At 36.3% G+C, this 21673-nt stretch overlaps 1 protein-coding gene across 12 annotated transcripts in view; it reads left to right on the top strand.

Annotated features, from left to right (window-relative positions):
• The window catches only part of PHC3 (polyhomeotic homolog 3), an 85386-nt gene that overhangs the window by 17359 nt on the left and 46354 nt on the right, over positions 1 to 21673 (top strand). For 8 of the 12 annotated variants that reach the window (XR_015240114.1, XR_015240115.1, XM_025913316.2 and 5 more), the window contains exons 5-7: positions 5779 to 5937; positions 7963 to 8061; positions 16278 to 16524. Coding sequence is in view for 10 of the 12 variants with exons in the window: in XM_025913316.2 (XP_025769101.1) it covers positions 5779 to 5937; positions 7963 to 8061; positions 16278 to 16524 (505 nt within the window). In the remaining 2 variants the exon portion in view is untranslated. The remainder of the gene's footprint in view (positions 1 to 5778; positions 5938 to 7962; positions 8062 to 16277; positions 16525 to 21673) is intronic. The other 4 variants (XM_086674693.1, XM_086674692.1, XM_086674695.1 and 1 more) reach the window with 2 other exon arrangements.

Raw genomic sequence — 21673 nt, 5'->3', positions numbered from 1 at the left:
AAGCTATTGCATAGTGTTGTACAGTATGGATGCACTTTATCTTATATAACCATCTCCATTGCTGGACATTTTAAGTTACTTACCATATTTTAATTGTTTCAGCATTGCAGTTTTTCTAAGATGTCAAAATCTGAAAGCAAATGGGAGATTATGAGGTTTCTTGTTTGTTTTGCTGTTATGTTTATAGCTTGAATCTCAGTAGAAATAATGGTTTTCTATAATAAATAGGATACACATTTTATTTCATAGTATTATTAAAAGTGTGCAGTCTTGGGGCGCCTGGGTGGCTCAGTCGGTTGAGCTTCCGACTGTGGCTCAGGTCATGATTTCGTGGTCTGTGAGTTCAGGCCCTGTGTTGGGCTCTGTGCTGACTGCTCAGAGCCTGGAGCCTGCTTCAGATTCTGTGTCTCCCTCGCTCTCTGCCCCTCCACCACTCATGCTCGCTCGCTCTCTCTCTCTCTGTCAAAAATAAACATTAAAAAAAATTAAAAAACGTGCAGTCTCTTAAAGGAAATCCTTTAAGTAGATATTATTTGAAATATTAGGTAGATATTATCTAAATGGGTAGATATTATTTGAAATATTAATATTTTATTCTTCTAGACACTTGAATTACCTACTAATACCCACTGAATAATGCGCCAGGAAAAGGTATACACTGCGTTGAAGTGGTAAAAACAAAACAATGTACTAAACATTAAAAAAAAAAAAAAGGAAAATAACATTTCCTTTCCTATTTTAAAGTTAACACCTACATAGAAAAGACAAAAAAGAAAATACACATTATCCCAAATTTTACCCGTGGTGGGGATTAGTCACTTTTTTTTTTTAATTTTTTTTTTAACGTTTATTTATTTTTGAGACAGAGAGAGACAGAGCATGAAGGGGGGAGGGGCAGAGAGAGAGGGAGACACAGAATCGGAAACAGGCTCCAGGCTCTGAGCCATCAGCCCAGAGCCTGACGCGGGGCTCGAACTCACAGACCGCAAGATCGTGACCTGAGCTGAAGTCGGACGCTTAACCGACTGCACCACCCAGGCGCCCCTAGTCACCTTTAAATTTTGGTGACTGTCCTTCCAGAGGGGCGTGTGTGTGTATCCATATATATATGAAATTTAATCACATACAATTTTATGAGTGCATTATTGTGTGCATATACTATGCATTCATTTTTCTCTCAACGTGTTTTTCACATGTGATATGTATGTATGCATGAGGACATTTTCACATAATTATGTAAGTGGGAATGCAAGGAATGTACTCTATATGTTCTACAGTTTTTTCATTCTTCAGTGGGTCATTAAAGATATTTTCCTGTCATTGAATATTACAGATATATATTATCCTTTTAATGTCTGTGAACTATTATGTCTCTGTAGACATACCTGATTGATTTTGATCAGTCATATAACAGGAGTGGTTCTCAAATGGGCTTTGGCTTTAGGGAGAATTCTGGGCCGGACACCCTATGTAACCTCCTTTTGGGCAGATACCAAGATGGTTGGGAGTCAAATGGCTTTTCTTGGTATACATGGTTTTCTCTGGTGACTCTTGGAATTAGTGCTTCCAACTGGGAAGAGAGCTTCCGTAATAAGGGCTCAAGGAGTCTGGGTCCTTTGTGGAGTATGGGTCTTTGGGTATGAGGTGACAGGATTGGCCAAGGCTTTAAAGTGATAAGAAATTAGGAATGTTGGGATGGAATTAACAGAGAATATAATGCAAACAGTTAAGGCTCTGGTTCAGGTCAACAGACCAAAGCAGAGAGGAGAGGAGAGGCTTATCAGTTGTGGAAAGGAAAGGAAGTTTTTTTAGTTAGATGAGTTGTGGAGATGGACTTCTCACACAGATACATTTGCCCTCATGGGTTAGGCATTTGTGAGGAGACACTTGCTATGTGGAACTTAAAAATAAACATGATACTGGTTTTTTAATCTTATAGCCTGCACAGAATGGAATGCAGGTGGTGAGGAAGTTACAATTTAGTTTTCGTACTTCCTTTTTTTCTTTTTTAAGAAAAAGAAAAGCATTCTGTTTGTACTTTGTGTTCTGCTTCCTTACAGAGCACTCTCAGGCATTTTAGCTACCAGCAAACCATTTTATATAAAGACTTTTTTTGTGTGTTTCTGTTTAAAGAGTGTGTGGTCTATTCTTACTAGAGTTCCTCCCCTCCCCTCCCCTTCTTCCTTCCACTGACGAAAAAAAGTGCCATGGCACTATTACTGCAGAATGACCCAAATTAGCAAGTGATCAGGGTGTAGAAGACAACTCTGAACGCCAAAGCACATGGGTCAGAAAACCTGAGTCCAGTTTTACCCTGCTAAGTGATTTAATCTTTGCAGCAAGGCTTTGTTCAAAGTGTCCATTTGTAGAGGTATAGGAAAATAAAAAGCTTTGGGAGGGGGCTATTAATAATTTATTATAAAGCACATCAAAAATAGAGTTGAACTGATATTACCACACTGCCTCTGCCTTTTTACTCTGCTTTGTTAGGGACTGTACCAAAATGGCTTTTTTTCTCTATTACACATCTACTGATACTCTGTGTTGGGCTTATATATTAATTAAAATTATGAAGTGTGCCTTAAAATAACATGGCATTCATTAACTCAGTAAACTTATTGAATGAAGGTACTTTTGTATATATTGGATATATTAAGGCAAATAGTCCATGATCCCCCACCTTATAGAAATTATTGTTTATAAATAAGAGTGAGATAGAAGTATATGCTAGAAGTATATGGATGATAACAAGCAAAAAGGAAGGGAAGTAGTTCTACTGTGGGATGTAGGGATGCCTGAAAAAAGCTTATTAGAGCAGATGATTTTTGAAAGAGGGTTGTTCACTACCTAGGTGCAGATGGGGTGGGGCATGGGCTAAGGGGATGCTCAGACCAGTCCAGAGCATTGTTACTAGGGCCACAGAGGCCTGGGATATTATGATATTGCAAGTAGCTTCATATGGCTAATGTGAAAGTTGTGTCTGGAGGAGTGAAAGGAGTTGATGCTAGAGAGGTAGTCAGGGGAGGTTGAAGCTACCCAGATTTTTAAATGGTCGGTTAATTAAATCAGGGAAAGACTATATGGCAAGTAGGAGGAAACAAGATTTCAGGCATGGAGGTCAGTTTGCAGCTGCTAAAGTAATCTAGCTGGAAGTGCCATAGGCCCAGACTCTCAAACTAAGTGATTAAAAATGAAAATGAAGAAAATAAAGATGTATAAACAGTAAGGTGTGACCGATTTTGTATGTTAGTAAAGGAGAAGGAAGATTCAGGATGACTTCCATATAATCTGTCTTACAGGATTTTAGAGGATACCTGTGGCCATTTGAGGTGAAGCTGGTTTAAGAAGGAATTATAATGAGTTTGGTGTATGAACACGCTGAATTTGAGTTGATAAGAGATATCCAGAAAGATGTATTCTGTAGGTATTTGGATCTGGAGCTCTGAATGAATTTATAATCAAGGATTGAGAGTCATCAGATTTGAGTTTTTTTTTTTTTTTTTTTTTTGAGACTGTGGTAGTGTAGATGTGATAATCTAGGAATTCATGAAGAAAAGTGTTGAGAACAAAACATGAACACTATAGGGGTGGGCCAGAAAGAAGAGCTGGTAAAGAAGATTGAGAGGGAATGGTCTGGAAGGAATCCACTGAATTTGTTAGATGGAAGACATTGGTGATTATTGCTAATGGGATTTTAGTGGTGTGCCAGGAGTAAAAACCATATTGCAGAATAATTCTGTGTATGATAGTCATTGCCTTTATGCACTGAATTGTAGATTTAAGTACACATATTATTTTTTATTTGTATTTTTTTTTATAAAAAAATTTTATTCAACGTTTGTTTTCTTTTGACAGAGAAAGAGTGAAAGCAGGGGAGGGGCAGAGAGAAGGGGAGACACAGAAACTGAAGCAGGCTGCAGGCTCTGAGCTGTCAGCACGGAGCCCGTATTTTTATTTTTTTAAATGTTTATTTATTTATTTTGAGAAAGCGAGCAGGAGAGGGGCAGAAAGGGAGAGAATCCCAAGCAGGCTCTGAGCTGTCAATGCAGAGCCTTACATGGGGCTTGAAATCACAAACTGTGAGATCATGATCTCAGCCGAAATCAAGAGTCAGATGCTTAACCAACTGAGCCACAGAGGTGTGCCAGTGCATATATTTTTTTAAATCAAAAGATAGCAGATAAGTTTAGAGAATTCATTAACCAACTCTTGTGTACCCACCATACTGTTTTTTTTTTTTAACGGTTTTATTTTTAAATAATTATAGACTCCTAGGAAGTTATGCAAAACCTCCAATATATCCTTCACTTAGCTTCCTCCAGTCACTCTTCTAGTTTAACAGATAGATACCTTATTCATTTTAACAGATGTCCTGAACTGGTTTAAATGCTGATGTTTTGGGATGGGTTATGGAACTGCAGGTAGTGTAAATTTGATTTTGTATCCCCCACATGGTGCAAGCCTGGTGTTATGATTCTCATCGGAGCCTCTCTCCTTCCATTGAAGGCAGGGCAGACGGCAAGCTCCCTTGCCGCTTCTCAGGGCACATGGGTGGAGCATTTCCAGTCCCTTTGCACATACTGAGCACCGCTTTTGAAGATCTCGGCTCAAAATAGGGGTTTTACCTCCAGCTCTTGCCTGAAATAGGTTCAGAATCAGGTCTTCTGTCTCTAGACCAGGATCCCCTGAGACTGCCTTCCTGTCAGCTAGAGCTTACATCTTTGAGTTTCTTCCTTTCTGGAACCTGGGAATTCCACCCCCCCCATCCTTGCCCTTTAGGAGTTCAATTGTATTCTAGTTTTTCTTGTTGATTTGGCATTTCAGTGAGTGTATTTGGGCACATAGATGTATTTGTCTAGTCTACCTTGTCGCTTGAATCAAAAGTCTAATAAACTGCTTTATAATTTATTTCTTAATTTTAAAGTATTGGAGGTCAGGTTATATTACTCTTGTTAAAATATTTATTTTTAATATGGATAATACATAAACATTAAAAAATCAAAATAGAGAAATAAAACACAAAAAATACGAAAAAAGGATAATATATGCATGTGGTGTGAAATTGGAAAGATATAAAGGGTATATGTGTTTCCCTTTGTTCTCTACCTGCCTCACCCAGTTTGCCTTTATAGATAATAACCATTTATCAGTTTTTTATGTATCCTAGAGATAGACTGTGCACTAGTTTTCTTTTTTTTAACAGCAGTTTTAACTTTAAGGTAGTGCTTATAATTTAATTTTGTAATCAGTATTCAGGATTTTTCCGTTTGACAAGTAGTAATTGTATTCTTTGAGAGCTTTTGAGGGAGAACGTTATACTAATTATGTGTTACATGTATGTTTATATATATATATGTGAATGGATTATCTGTGTTTTAATTTTTGTTCACTTGAGAAAACCCTCAAAATGTGACAGAATCTGACAAAATAGTATAAACTGTTGATTCAAGTGTTATAAGGAATATTAAAATAGTGGAACATTAACCCTAATTTTTAGGAGGTAGTGGAAATGATATTTTAAGATACTGGAATCTTATCAAAACACCTTGAGGATATCCTTAAAAATTATCCTAATTACTAATCAGTACATAGTGTTGTTTGCATATGTGCAGATAATTGCCCAGAGAAGTGAAGGAGGCTCTGTCAAAGATGAAGCCCTCTCTTTTAGGTTCCTTAGCCATAGTTTATACCATTGATTGCCTAACTGCAGCTTGGTGAGATTCACTGGCACGGAAACAAAAAATGGAAGCCTATGACCTAATATGTTTTCTTCCTTAGATCAACCTCTCCACTTCTCCTACACCTGCACAGTTAATAAGCCGTTCCCAGGCTTCCAGTTCTACCAGCGGCAGTATTACCCAACAGACTATGTTACTAGGGAGTACCTCCCCTACCCTAACGGCAAGCCAAGCTCAAATGTATCTCCGAGCTCAAATGGTAAGATACGAGCTACCAAATTTTTTCAGTGTTTAAGGACTTGAGAGAGATCAAAATGTTTCTTGATTTGATGCAATAAGAGGCATTTTTAATATTTAAGAAATGTTTAACAAACTTTTTATATGTGTGCTTAGCTCTTATACATATATGTCATGAAAAATTCTACTTTTAATTGGTAGGCCTTCTTGGTGTATCAAATAGTAGCAACTTTGGGAAGCTAACAGATTCTGTAACATGGAGCGATTTTTTAATATAAAGTTTTACTGATTTCAAACCTTTTTCACATTTTTACATCTCTGAAACTGAGATGCATTTGTAACTGATGGCATCTTACAGTATTATAATTGAGAGTTGCAGTGATAAGAAAGCCATTGTGTATCTTTGACATCCTAAATTTGATGAAGTAGTTACAAATGTTAAAAACTTGGTGGTTAACTGTTAAGTTAGAATTTATGTTGTGGGATCTTCTGAAATCTGGATTGGAGTTCCTGGTAGTTTACCAGATGATTTTTAGCTCTGGTTATTCCCATCTCAAAATCTGAGAGGTATTTGTGTTGTGTTTACTTTGATCTTTTGTTAATACAGGAATGTTAATTTGGCTATTCTTTATTTGAGTACCTGCTGATTTCCTAATTTGACTATCGAGCTTCTTTAAGGAATGTAGAAATTGTTGACATTTACTTTATTTGGTGTCTTTACAGGTAGCTAGACAAGAGCTTTGGCCTAATATATATTTATTTATATTCTTTTTTGTTCAGTGAATGAATATATATCTGGATCACCAGTTTTCCACTAAAATGACAGAGTTTTCCATCATATTTCTAAGAGGAAACCATGACATGACCGACCTTTTATTTACAGATTATTCAGTAGACATTACCATATTTCTGATTTTATTTCCCCAGGAGATCTTATTTAATTAATAATATGCTTTAAAATTAGACTAAACTATTTGAAATGACCACTTTGACCTCTTTATAAAACTTGCAGGTTCACATGGTTCAAGCTACATAGAACATTTTCTCTTGAGGTTTCCTGCTTTCAGCTGTTTATTCTGGGAATTACCTTCTTGTGAAAGTTATACTTGGTTAATTCATTTAAATTTAGCATATAAAGAACTGAAATTTAAAAGATCTCTTGACTGGTAATTTTAATTTAAATAGGAAACTGAATAATTTGTAATGCAACTTTGAAATAGAGCATTTACACATTGTTTGAAATAACTCTCATAATTTACTAAATTGGATAATCTCTGAGTGGATTGTATTGCCTTTTTAAACTAATGGCATTCTGTTTCAATATTAAAAAATAACATTTGAAGAGATGGTAATGATAAATAAATCGAGTATGTCTTCCTTTATTTGATGTGAAGCTTTTTTGCAGGTGTTTCATTGTTGTATTTTGACATGTTGTGGCATTTACATTTGGAATGAATATTTCTTTATGAATAGTTTTAAAATCAAGGGCAGCCTAGGTTTGTACTATAGATCCCATGTGGCTGAGTGGAATACTGTAGTGTAGTTTGTAGCATAGTTATCTTTTGTGATGAAGAACACTGAAAAGACTTTTGTGTTTCTTTTCAGGTTTCTCACTGAAATTTGTATTCAAGAGTAGTGACTATGGTTGTCCACTGTAAATAACTTCCATTTTAGGAATCCTGCCATAGTTTTAAGCTGGCAAAAGTTTAAGCATCATAATAGCTTATTTGGGGCAAAATCTGGTATGAGGATTTCATATTACCAAAATACATTTTCTTTTTTGAGCACTGGTTTATTTTTCTACTCATCAGAATCATGAGCTGTTTCAAACTGTTTATGGTTTTTTTATTTTTTTAATTTTTATTTATTTTTTTTTAGTTCTCTATTAGAAACTTTTCTTTGTCACGTAAAACCTTTTGCTTAGGAGACAATCCTAAACTGCATTGTCTTTCTGTCACAAATTTCAGTCTCTCTTGCCTGCTATACATTGTGTGTGGGACACGTTCTTTTGTCTTAGGGTATTTTTTTGGTTTTTCTGTCTGTACAGCTGATTTTCACACCCGCTACCACTGTGGCTGCTGTACAGTCTGACATTCCTGTTGTCTCGTCGTCATCGTCATCTTCCTGTCAGTCTGCAGCTACTCAGGTGAGCTTGTCTGCTTCATAATGTGGTACTTGAGGTCTGGATCTTCAGGTTAAAGATAAGCATACGTTGTGTTTAAGTTACTGATGGTTACAGTGCTCTCTGTCGTACATTTCAGATTGGAATTTAATAAAATACCATGAGAACTTCAAGAAGGTTTTTTGGTTTTATACAAATTATATTAAAAACAAAACAAAACCAATCAAAACAAAACAAACAAATTATATTGCCATTAAACACAGATATTTAGGTTATTTGACCTTAGTGAAAGTTAATGAGGTTTTGCTGTTATATATGTTTGTTTTATTATAAAGCAGATTTATTGCTCTTATTATGTGAGTTGTATTCTTTTGTGTAGATTATTTTGTAAGCAGTTGTGTAATAACGTAAGTCAAGATAGATTTTAAGTTTAAAAGTGAACTGGGGATATTTTTAATTTGAAAAATTGAATAGAGTATTATCTTGTTTGGTACTATGAGAGAAACGAACCTTAATTTTCTCCTCACCATTCACAAAAGTAAACTAGAAGTACAATGTAGACTTAAAGGTAAAAGCCAAAACTACAAAATCTCTACAGGAAAACATAGCATTATCTTCACAACACTAGGGTAGACAAAGCTTTCTTAGGACACAAAAAGTACTAATCATGAAAGAAAATAACAAATTGGAATTTATCAAAATTAAAATCTTCAAAAAACATTGTTACCAAAGTGAAGAGGCAGTCCATAGACTGAGGAAAAATGTTCATAGTACATACATCTGACAAAAGACTTGTATGCAGAATATACAAACTATGCTTACAACTCAATAAGATCGTGAGCAATTCAGTTAAAAATGGGCCAAAGATTTAACACTTTGCAAAGGAAGATATACAAAAGGCCATGATAAGCACATGAAAAAAATGTTCAACATCATTAATCCCTTTAGAAATCAAAATCAAAATCACAGTGAATATCACTACACACTAGAATGGCTGAAATGAAGGAGACTCATAATACCACATGTTGGTGAGAATGTGGAGCAACCACAATTTCATAATATTGCTGGTGAGATTGTAAAATGGTTCAGTGATTTTGGAAAACAGTTTGTCAGTTCTTTATAAAGTTAAACATATACTGGGGCGCCTGGGTGGCTCAGTCAGTTAAGTGTCTGACCTCAGCTCAGGTCATGATCTCACGGTTCATGGGTTCAAGCCCCACATCAGGCTCTGTGCTGACAGCTCAGAGCCTGGAGCCTGCTTCGGATTCTGTATCTCCCTCTCTCTCTGCCCCTCCCCCCCCCCCCCCCCCGCCCCTGCTCATGCTCTGTCTCTTTCTGTCTCTCAAAAATAAATAAATACAAACAAAATTTAAAAAAAAGTTAAACATATACTTAACATAAGACCCAGCAATTCTGTTTATAGGTGTTCACTCTGAGAGGTGTGGAAACATAGCCATATAAAGATGTGTAAATGAATGTTTGTGGCAGCTCTATTCAGAATAGCCCTGAACTGGAAGCAACTAATGTCTTTAAACTGGTGAATGGATAAACAAATTATGGAGTATTACTCAGAAATAAAAAAGGACAAACTCCTGATGCATCCCAGAAACATTATAATAGCAAATAATGCAGACACCAGACAGTATCTACCTTGTGATTCTATTTATGTGAAATCCTAGAACAAGTACAGCTAATCTGTCGTGAAAAAATTAGATTGATGGTACCTGGGACTGAATGTGGGAGAGATTGACTGGTGCAGGGTATGGGTGAACTTTTAGGATGATGGAAATGTCCTGTATTTTCATTAGGGTGGTGGTAACATGGTGTATACATATATCAAAATTCAGTAGAACTGGTTTATTCATCTTACTGTATGTAAGTTACACCTCAGTAAAGATTAAATTGAATAAGTTTTAATTTGTTTTTTTAAAGATTTTATTTTTTTAACTAATCTCTACAACCCAGCATGGGGCTTAAACTCACAAACTTGAGATCAAAAGTCAAATGCTCTACCAACTGAACCAGCCAGGCACCCAGAATAAATTTTAAATTAAAACAATTGTGTAGAATAATACTTTGTATGATAGATACTGTTTAGGTATTTTTCCATAAAAAATGTTTTAGATACATATGGCAGAAATAGGTGTATCTTAGAATCATCCTTAGCTTTATATTTTTAATCTCAATTTTTTGGTAAAAGGTAAAAAATGAGAGAATAGTAATATTCTTTGGTACTTTTTGTAGAACCTCTTTATTATTGAATAATAAAGACCATTTTGCATATATCAGAATATAAAGATGGTGGTCAGGTTTCTCCTAATGTGCTCTGTGAGCCCTCCACAATTCCTTAACTTTGTTGTACTTTAGTTTCCATATTTACAAAATGAAACCTTTGTTAACTTTGTTTTTTGAGCTCCAACCTTTTTTTTTTTTTAAGTTTATTTTGAGAGAGGGGAGAGAGTATTTGCATGCGCACACGTGGGAGAGGGGCGGCGCAGAGCCCTATATGGGGCTTGAACTCATGAACCAGGAGATCATGACCTGAGCTGTGAGCCTTTTTGATATATCTTTGTGGAGTGAATTTGTTGAAGTAATGATCTTCCTGTTTTCTTTTGGTTTTGTAAACCTAATAAAGGAAGACCATTATCAACCTCCAGAATATGTTTATTTTTTTAATGCTTGACATTGTTCCAACAAGATTCTAATTGATTTACAAGATGCAGACAATAAAATGAGATAAAAAAAATTGAAAACATGCATGAAAAAAGCAGAAATTAAAATAGGAAAGTGGCATGGAGTTAGGAGTGAGGTTCCCAAATCAAATTACATGCATGAAGTCCTCCATGGACTTAATTTTATCTCCCACTTCAGTTATTTATTAGTTGTATAACTTTAGCCAAGTTATCAAACGTGTTTAATAGTCATACATACTTGCAGGGTAAGTTGAAGTATGAATAGTAGATGTATTTAGTGTCTAGAACATTATAGGCACCCAGTACTTTTTTTGCAGAGGGAAGAATAGAAAGACCTGGGTTCAGATTCTGACTTCAGCACCAACTGCCAGCTTTGTCACTTAACAGTTGATTGATTTTGGACGAGGTCATAGTGTAGCGTAGTGTTATAAGTTTGGTCTCTGGAGCCAGACTCTCCCGATTGGAATACATGCTCTACCACTTTCTCATTGTATATCATTGATCTCTTGCCTCAGTTTCAACAGTATAAAATAAATATTTATAAAATGCTTACTTCAAAGTTTTGTAGTGAGGATTAGATATGTTAATAGTTGAAAAATAGAACAATATCTGATATGTAGCACTCAGTAGATGTTTTTGTTATTATTACCTGGGCTGAGCCTCACTTTTTTTTTATTTTATTTTTTTAAGTAAGCTCTCCACCCAGTGTGGAGCTTGAACTCTCAACCCTGAGATCAAGAGTTGGCACACCCAGGGCACCTGGGTGGCTCAGTTGGTTAAGCATCCAACCTCATCTCAGGTCATGATCTCACGGCTCGTGGGTTCGAGTCCTGTGTCGGGCTCTACACTATCATTGCAGAGCCTGCTTGGGATTCTCTGTCTCTCTGCCCCTCCCCAACTTGTGCTCTCTCACTTTCTAAATACATACATACATACATACCTTAAAAAAAATAAAGAGTTACACACTCTACAGACTGAGGCAGCCAGGTGCCCTGAGCTCAATTTCTTCACTGTAAACTAAAATAGCTCAGAGTTGTTATAAGGAATAATGAGACAGTACTCATAAAGTACTTAGCATAGTGCTTGGCACCTATCACATGCCACTAATCACCATTTTTGTTATACAGTATCTAAAGATGAGTCATGAATTTGGTTCTTGGGTTTCAAGTAGCTAATAGTGAAGAGAGAAAGACAACCATTTAAATGATTCATAGTTTCCAAGGTAGAATAAACCGGTTGTTAAGGAAACAACTACATGCTCTCTAGAGTGCTCTAGAGTTGTGTTGTGGGTTCTCATGGAGAAAACATCTTACAGTGTCTTTAGTAGTATCTTTAAATGTGAACATAGTCAAAATAATTTATAAAAGTGACTCTTTGGGATTCAGGTCAATGTGATACAAGTATTTGGCTCTGTGATGATCTGACTTAATTCAAGGATAGACTTTGAGAAACTAAAGGAATGGATTGACCTTTAGGAATTTATCTACAAATGTGTTTTCTTTACTGTGGGTTTGAAATGGCAGTGAATGAAACTGGCAGTGGTAGGGGATGCTAATACTTTGAATATTCTTTCCTCAAATTCGGGGCTGTTAGTTTTGAAATATTTGTGTTCCACTTTGTTAATTTTTAAACTTATATTTGAAAATTTTATTTTATTATATTAAAAAAATTTTTTTAAACATTTATTTATTTTTGAGAGACTGAGCACGAGCTGGTGAGGGGCTGAGGAGAGGCAGACACAGAATCCAAAGCAGGCTTCAGGCTCTGAGCTGTCAGCACAGAGCCAGATGCAGGGCCTGAACCCATGAACTGTGAGATCATGACCTAAGCCGAAGTCGGATGCTTACCAATTGAGCCACCCAGGAGCCCCATATTTGAAAATTTTTAAACAATGAATTTATAATTGAGAAATACCAAAGTTGACATTTTATTCTAATACTCTTTTACAGAAGTTGGTATAACAGTTAATTTTTCCTTTGTATTAAAATTTTATTTGTAGCATACTATCCAAAAATAAGAAATTTGGAATATCTTACCTTTGATTACTATTACTTATTTAAAAAAATTTTTAATGTTTATTTTTGAGAGAGAGAGTGCACGTGCATGAAAGCGGGGAAGGGTGGAGAAAGGAAGAGAGAGAACATCCCAAGCAGGCTCCATGCTGTCCATGCAGAACCCAGTGTGGAGCTCCAAGTCACAAACTGAAATTATGACCTGAGCTGAAATCAAGAGTCGGACACTCAACCGACTAAGCCATCCAGGCCCCCCCCCCTTATTTACTATTTTAAATGCTCCATCCCTTTTCCCTACCATGACCAAGAAAATAAAAATAAGTAAAAAAAAATACAATTTTCAGAAAGATACAGGACTAAAAGCAACAAATCTTACTTACCAATGCTATCGGGGGAATGCTTTTAGAATTGAGAAGAAAACAGCCCTTTGGATTTAAGAGCTAGAAGCTCAGGAGCGCCTGGGTGGCTCTGTTGGTTAAGCTTCCGACTTCCGCTTAAGTCATGATCTCACTGTTGCTGAGTTTGAGCCCTGCATAGGGTTCAGTGCTGACAGTGCAGAGACTCTCTACTGTCTCTCTCTCTGTCCCTCCCCCTGGTGTGCTCTCACTCACTCTCTCTCTCAAAATAAATAAATAAGCTTAAAATAAAAACTAGAAACTCAACTCCACTGTTAGCAGTCTGACATTAAATCTTAGTTTCCTCATCTGCAAAGAAGGGATGCTATAGTAATTCACGCGGTATTTGTTAGAACCAAATTAAATAATTGATGTGAGAGTATTTGAGGAATCCACTGTAAAAATGTAATGTGTGAAATTAGCAGAAATAAGTCATGTGAAACCTAGACATTTTTAAAAGTCAGAACGTTTCCATAATTTGATCATAGGAAAAGTTCAGATGAAAGCAAATTGGACATTAGAGTGCCTTACTATTCTGTATCTAGAAAGGTTGGGTTCTTCTCAAAAGGGAAGCTCTGTCAAGGAAATCTGAACATGTCGATCTTTCTATTAACAGCTAAATTAACTCAGTAACATACTTTGAGTATAGTTAACAGATTTGAAATTTATTGTAAACATATAAACCGAGATGACCATGGCTATTACAGCCATATTCTAAAATTTATCTCTTCATATAAATAACATATAGTTTATAAAATATATAATAAGGACACACATATATTTTCTTTCAGAATTCCAGAAAGTAAAATTAGAAGAAAAGGTGTATGATTCTACAGAAATGGACTGCTACAGGTTTAGCGTTCATTGTGTGAAATCCTCATTTACTGTGAATATGCTTTTCATTTGAAAGAAAGCTTTCAAGTTTTCTAGATTATAATTCAGCCTTTGGTTATTATTGTGATGTGGTTCACCTTACAGATCAATTATGGCAGATGTTAAATTTTAGGCTCTTTCTCCTTGCTTCCTGAAAGATTTTAATGTGCCTCTACTAGATATTTGTTGAGTTTTTTTTGGTTAGATATGAACAGATTTTAATGTTTGCTAAAAAAAAAAAAAAACAACATAGATAGAACTAAATACTTACCAAAAAAATAAATAAAAGCCAGTTAACATATATTTTAAAATCAGAAATAGGAGAATATCTCAGACTTGTGGAGTTTCTGTTATGTCTGTAGCACTCAGCTGTGGGGAGTATAAAAATGCATGTCAGAGATGAGAGCCTGCCAGCCAGAGTCTCAGTATTTCATTGACAGAGACATTAGTAATTCTAAAATAAGCTAGATATTTGTCAGTGCTGTAGGCCAATATGATCCAATTTCAATGGGAAATGCATTCTAGACGGAGGAGACGTTATTTCTAACTAGTGACTTTGTAGAGGTTTCTTTGGGAGAGTCAGTGTGATTTTTACTGGGCCTTGAAGAATGGATTGGACTTCAGGAGACAGCTTTGAGGAAGTATTTGGCATTTTAGGCAAGAGAAACTTGAGTCAAGGGCTCAAGTACATGAACAAGTACATCAAGGAAGTACAAGATGTGTTTGGAGAAGGGTGAGCAGAACAGTTTGGCTAGAATGAATATTGTGGATTGGAGTAGTGGAAGATGAGCTTGAAGTGGTTTGGACCTAGACTGTGGAGGGCTTTCAGTGGCAAGCTTAGAAACCTGGATTTAAGCACATTTTATTTTTGCATTAAATTTTCATAATACAGCAGTTGTTAGTCCACTTACATTGCTATGGAGTATTTGACAAAAATCAGAGAAGATGCTCCATGTAGTCTCACTTAGAAATTTTTTTCAGTAGCTCAGAATAGAATGATTTAAGCTTCAACTGCTCTGAAGTAAACATTTATTTAGTGTCTGTCGTTGGCTGAACACTGCATTTGGCACTTGTGAAGAGAATGGATCGCCTGTGAGTATCAGTTAATGATACAGTTCTAGAGACAGACCACACATGAAACTGAGGAGTGTTCATAATGCAGCAGTATCTCACTTGCTTTGTCACTTTAGAATCTCTTACTTTAATTTCCTACTCATGCCGTGTGCTAGCATAAATGTATTTAATGCATTCATTCCAGATAGGTGAAAGGTTAGGCAGCTCTTGGAGAGGCATTTTCTGCCTTGCTCTTTGGAAATGTTATAAACCTCAGGTGAGAGTCATTGGGATGATCCTTGCTACCATCCAGACTGGCAGTATGTGTAGAGTAACCCTGGGTGTAGACAGGAGCCTTGACCATAAGCCATTTCAAGTCTGTGCACAGTCTTGTTAGTTCACAAGATCTAGTTCTCAGAAGCAAGTTAGTATTCCATAACAACAGGATTTTAAAAAGGAGTTAATGGGAAATGATTTTCATAATTATCACAATGGGGTAAGTGATTTGATGAATTAGTTTTCTTATTTACAAGATGAGTGCCCCCTCCCCCAAAACCCCAAAAAACAAAAAAACAAGATGAGTTGTTTCCATATAATCTCGATAGAATGGGTTTTTTTTTTTTTTTTTCCTTTTGGTACCTCTTTCTGATCTATATGAGGATGACAGTATCTTTTGTGCACTCTCCTAACTGTATGTGTAGTAACAGTGAGGCCCATGTAACATGAGGCCCTTGTAACCTTCAGTGTTTTACAATCTTGGCCTGGAGAAGTGAAAGTGAAGTTGAAGGAATTGCTCCTTCTTCCCTTATGCACCCTGGGCTCTTCTGCCCTGCACCTTTGCTCAGGTTTTCTCCCGTATCTGGAATACCCTTCTTTCCCCTCCCTTTGGCTGTCTCTGAGCTGGTAACTTCAAAGTGCAGTATGTTGCATAGTAATTTCCTCATATTCATAGTTCATTTGTTATATACATACTGTTTTCATGTTGTTCTTAATGATTCCCTTAATGTCTTCTAAAAATTTTTTTCCTTAATTTAAGGTATGATTACTTAGAGTCCTAACTCCCCTTTCCTTTAGGATTAATCAGTTGTTTAAAGTGGAACTTTATGTATGAAAAGCGTAATGTAAACTTGTTGTCATTGTTATAATGGTAATGATTATCACATCTCAATTAATACCATCTGTTTCATCCTTATTTTTTGTTGTGTGGTTCTTAGGTTCAGAATTTAACATTACGCAGCCAGAAGTTGGGTGTATTATCTAGCTCACAGAACGGTCCGCCAAAAAGCACTAGTCAAACTCAGTCATTGACAATTTGTCATAACAAAACAACAGTGACCAGTTCTAAAATCAGCCAACGAGATCCTTCTCCAGAAAGTAATAAGAAAGGAGAAAGTCCAAGTCTGGAATCACGCAGCACAGCTGTCACTCGGACATCAAGTATTCACCAGTTAATAGCACCAGGTAGGATAAAACTTGTTGAAAGTAGTTGCATTATTCATACAAAAGATGTCTATTACTTGAACAAGAACAATGCTTTTAAAACATTTTAAAATGTGAATTTCATGAGTTTACAAAAAGTCAGTATTGTAGCTTGAAAAAAGGGAAACCAAAAGAGCCCAACAGCTAAAACAAATTACAATAATAAACTTTTTTGGTCAGTTAACATTTGATTAACATCTTCATTGTGTGCTGGTCTCCCATTATACTAGTAAAACCAATAGCTTTTATTTTTTATTTATTTGATTAAAAAAAATTTTTAACTCTTCTATGGTTAAAGTATAGTGTTATATTAGTTTCAGGTGTACAGTGTAGTGATTCGACAATTCTCTTTATTACTGCTTATCAAGATAAGCATACTCTTAATCTCCATCACCTATTTCACTCATCCCCCAATCCACTCCCTTCTGGTAAACCCTTTGTTCACTGTAGTTAAGAATCTGTTTTTTTGTTTTTTTTTCCTTGTTCATTTGTTTCTTAAACTCTACATGTGAAGAATTCATATGGTAGTTGTCTTTCTCTTGTTTCACTTAACATTAAATTCTCTAGCTCTATATATGTTGTTGCAAATGGCAAGATTTAATTCTTTTTGATGGCTGAGTAATATTCCATTGTATATATCTACACATCTTTATCCATTCATCTATGGATGGACACTTGGGCTGCGTCCATAATTTGGCTATTGTAAATAATGCTGCAAAAACAGGGGTGCATGTATCCTTTTGAATTAGTGTTTTCATATTCTTTGGGTAAATACTCATTGGTGTAATTACTGGATTGTAGGAGAGTTCTATTTTTAATTTTTTGAGGAACCTCCATCGTGTTTTCCACAGTGGCTGCACCAGTTTACATTGCTGTCAACAGTGCAAGAGGGTTCCTTTTTCTCCACATCCTGTCAGTGCTTGTTATTATAAAACCTTCTAGCTTTAAAGAAAAAAAAAAAAAAGATTTGCCTATAGTTTATTTAATATGCTTTAGTGGAACAAAATTAAAACCTCTAAAAAAAAAAGCACACATATTTTTTGTTTAAAGTTGTCATTAGTGAGTGGAGTTTACCACTTTCCAAAACTAAGGATTTTGTGTAATTATTTCCCTTACCATGTTGCTTTTTTTCCATCTTTTATTTCATTTCTGAGAGGAAGATGTCAGGCAGTCAGTTAAGTCATTTTGATTCTCATCAACCTTTGAAACCTTCTGCTGTCCACAGATAACTGTTTCACGGTTCTCATGCTGAAAATGTTGGGGCCATCCAGCATGAGTTTCCTTACCATCTCTTCTATTCATCTCAGAATTTCTCAGTGTTGAGCTTTGTTCACTTATAGTAAGATAAGGAGTTATCTGCTTCCTACTTTAAAGTTAACACTGATTGTGTCATTGATTTGCATCTTTTTTTTTTTTTTTTTTTTTTTACCAGCACCTGACTTTTTCTTGTAGTTGTTACAGCATCTTTTGTTTCCCTCATGCTGGATCCTTTCCTTTGCTTCTCATGCATACTTAGATTTCTCCTATATAACATAGCTTTTTTTTTAACGTTTATTTATTTTTGGGACAGAGAGATACAGAGCATGAACGGGGGAGGGGCAGAGAGAGAGGGAGACACAGAATCGGAAACAGGCTCCAGGCTCCGAGCCATCAGCCCAGAGCCGACGCGGGGCTCGAACTCACAAACCGCGAGATCGTGACCTGGCTGAAGTCGGACGCTTAACCGACTGCGCCACCCAGGCGCCCCAGATTTCTCCTATATATATCTGCATATGTTATTTCAATAGCTATTTCAACTATTGTTTATTGAAAGTATGTGTGTGTGTCATTCACTGGGCTAGACATCACATATGTTTCATTAAAAATCCTCCTGGGGCACCTGGGTGGCTCAGTCAGTTGAGTGTCTGACTTTCGGTTTTGGCTCAGTTCATGATCTCATGGTTTATGGGTTCAAGCCCCTTGCACGCTCTGTGCTGACAGCTCAGGATCCACTTGGGATTCTCCTTCACTCTCTCTCTCTGCCCTTCCCCTGTGTGCTCATGCCTACTCTCTCTCTCTCTTTCAAAATAAATAAATTTAAAAAAAGTTATTTCTAATAAATATCTTTCTCAAAATAAGTAAATAAACTTAAAAAACCCCTCCTTTGATCCAGCTTCATCAAGTAAGCGTCTTCTTTCTTTTTAAAACTCTGCATTACTTCTTAAAGATTAATTTTATATTACTGAAGTCTCCTTTTTCTCCACCTAAACCTATTTCTCTTACATCTTTCCTCTGTGTTAATATTGCCAGCATCCGCAGCACCCAACCTCAGTGTCTTGTAATTGTTTGATTCCCCTAGTTAGAAATCTCTCATCACTTTGAACTTGTATAGCATTTTTATGCTTCTTCATGGTCCTTTTTCTTTTATAGTTATTGATATACTTAGCTTTTCCCTAGATAGTAAGCTCTTTGAGAGTAAGATAATAATATTGAGCACTTACATGTCAAGTACTTTACAATTATTAACTCCTTTAATCCTTTTTCAGATTCACCTTTTCATCCCTTAATCTTAACAGCGATAAATTGTACCTTATAAACACTTTCTACAATAGATGGACAGTAAATATTTGTTGGATTAATAGTTGATTTTTTTTCCCTTTGAATTTTGGAAATTAAGTACAGGCTTTGTTATAATGTATAAATTAATAAATCCATTCATAGTGTAGTGTGGTGTGAATTCTTTTTTATAAACATATGTGTGCTTAGGTACTGTTCTCTGTATGGCTTGATAACAGGATTTTTGCATTGTACTGTCCAGAGTATTTTCAGCCTCAAACCAGCCTCTGGCCAGTGTTGATAGAGGAGTCAGTGTGGACAAGCAGTGACCCACTGCACTTGAAATGACTGCTTAGGAGACAGTTTTTAGTGACTCTTACAGTTATGATAGATTATGAAGGGTGGGTTAGTTTACTGCCAAAGAGAATGCTACCTTCAAAGAAAGCTAGGACCTCTTTCAGGGTGAGTTCAAGCAAGGAGATCTACTTTTAGATTTTCAGTCCTACTGAACTCCCAATACCTGGTTCTTTTTTTTTTTTTTTTTTTTTTTAAGTTTATTTATTTTGAGAGGGGAGGGGGGGGCAGAGAGAGAGAGAGAATGAATGCCAAGCAGGCTCTGCACTGTCATTGTGGAGCCTGATGTGGGACTTGAACTCACAAACCCCTGAGATCATTACCTGAGCTGAAATCAAGAGTCCCAATACCTGGTTCTAAGTTGACAGTTACTCTTCCCCTTTTTTTTCATTGATAGTGTGATAGTATCCCTATAGTTGCCTTCCTTTGATAGCCAGTATTTTATGTGGGTATGGAGGAGACAGGTAGGGTAAAACCATCAGAGTCTCAGGACAATTCAATTCCAAATTTAGATCTCTTAACGTGTACTAACCAAACTCCAGTTTCCCATGGTGTTGTTGATTAGAAACAAAACCAATGAAACACCCTCAGCCACAAAAACCTTTGCAGCTGCTAAACTTATAAATTCATTCAAGCCTTACACTGCAGTTATGCAAGGTAATTTATATCTTCTGTCTAGGAAACAACTGTATTTTTCCACTCTTAGTTTTTCTGCACTTGTTGGTGGGAAGTTAGTCTGAAATGAAGATTTTTTTTCTTTTTTGAGATTCTTGAATTGGTCATTTGTCTTTTTCCTTAGAAAAATGCTTATTCCTATAAGTTGCTTTCAAATATGAGAAAAATCTACTGGTGTCCTAATGCAGTATAGACTAATAATTATTATAATGGACATGGTTATTATTTCTTTATATTTATTTCTAGGGTGCTAAAATCATTTGATTTTTTCCGTCATTTTTTTAAATTAAAAAAAAAAATTAAGTTTATTTTTGAGAGAGAGACAGAGAGTGAGTACGGGAGGGCAGAGAGAGAGAGGGATAGAGGAAATCCCAAGCAGACTCTGTACTGTCAGCACAGAGCTGGATATGGGGCTCAAACTCACAAACCGTGAGATCATGACCTGAGTCGAAATCTAGTGAGACGCTTAACTGACTGAGCCACCCAGGCACCCCTCATCATTTCTTTTTGAATGTGTAGTTCTCACTTCATAGTTAATGTATTTTTAATATATAAAATAAAGGTGAACAACAACCACATATCTGGATATTATCATGAACTCTATTCGAGTTCAAGTCTTTATAGCAGTTTTTAGAGCTTTTAGTCTAGAGCTTTTATTCCAAACAAAATTTTCTAAACAAAATCAGTTTAGTTGGAAAAAATATATACCACTTTCTGTAGACATGAATTTAATAGGTAGTGAAAAGCCTATGCTAGTCTGCTCAGGCTGCCATAAAGGATACCATGGACTAGGTGGCTTAAACAACAGAAAATTATTTTCTTACAGTTCTGGAGGCTGGAAAACCCAAGGTCAAGGTCTGGCAGTGTTTGGTTTTTGGTGAGAGCTCTCCTCCTGGCTTGCAGATGACTGCCTTCTTGCTGTGTCCTCACATGGCCTTTCATCTGAGTGCCAGGAGAGAGGATATTGAGCTTTCTGATGTTGATGTATACTCTTGTAAAGATTCTACCCTTCTGACCTCATTCAGCTTTTTTTTTTTTAATTTTTTTTTCAACGTTTTTTATTTATTTTTGGGACAGAGAGAGAGCATGAACAGGGGAGGGGCAGAGAGAGAGGGAGACACAGAATTGGAAACAGGCTCCAGGCTCTGAGCCATCAGCCCAGAGCCCGACGCGGGGCTCGAACCCACGGACCGCGAGATCGTGACCTGGCTGAAGTCAGACGCTTAACCGACTGCGCCACCCAGGCGCCCCTAAACTTTAATTACTTCCTTAGAGGCCCCATTACCAAATACAGTCACATTAGGGGTTAGGGTCTCAACATATGCATTTTTGGGGACAAAAACATTCAGTCCATAAGAGGAACCCAGACTCAGCTAGGGCTATGGGTTCTTTTAGACCCAGTGCTGCCCCATTAATAGCCAGCTGATTTCAGGTAGTGCACTTAACTGCCCAGTTTCTTCATCTGTAATATATTGGATTATCATAGTACCCTGTTTGCCTCATGGGGTTGCTATAACTATTTAATAAAATAATATGTTTAATAATTTACAATAACGTGTAATTGTTG

Source organism: Puma concolor, chromosome C2, assembly GCF_028749965.1.
Source record: "Puma concolor isolate L17-30 chromosome C2, mPumCon1.1.hap2, whole genome shotgun sequence".
In the NCBI taxonomy this organism is placed as follows: Eukaryota; Metazoa; Chordata; class Mammalia; order Carnivora; family Felidae; genus Puma; species Puma concolor.
This window is presented reverse-complemented; position numbering and strand designations above follow the sequence as displayed.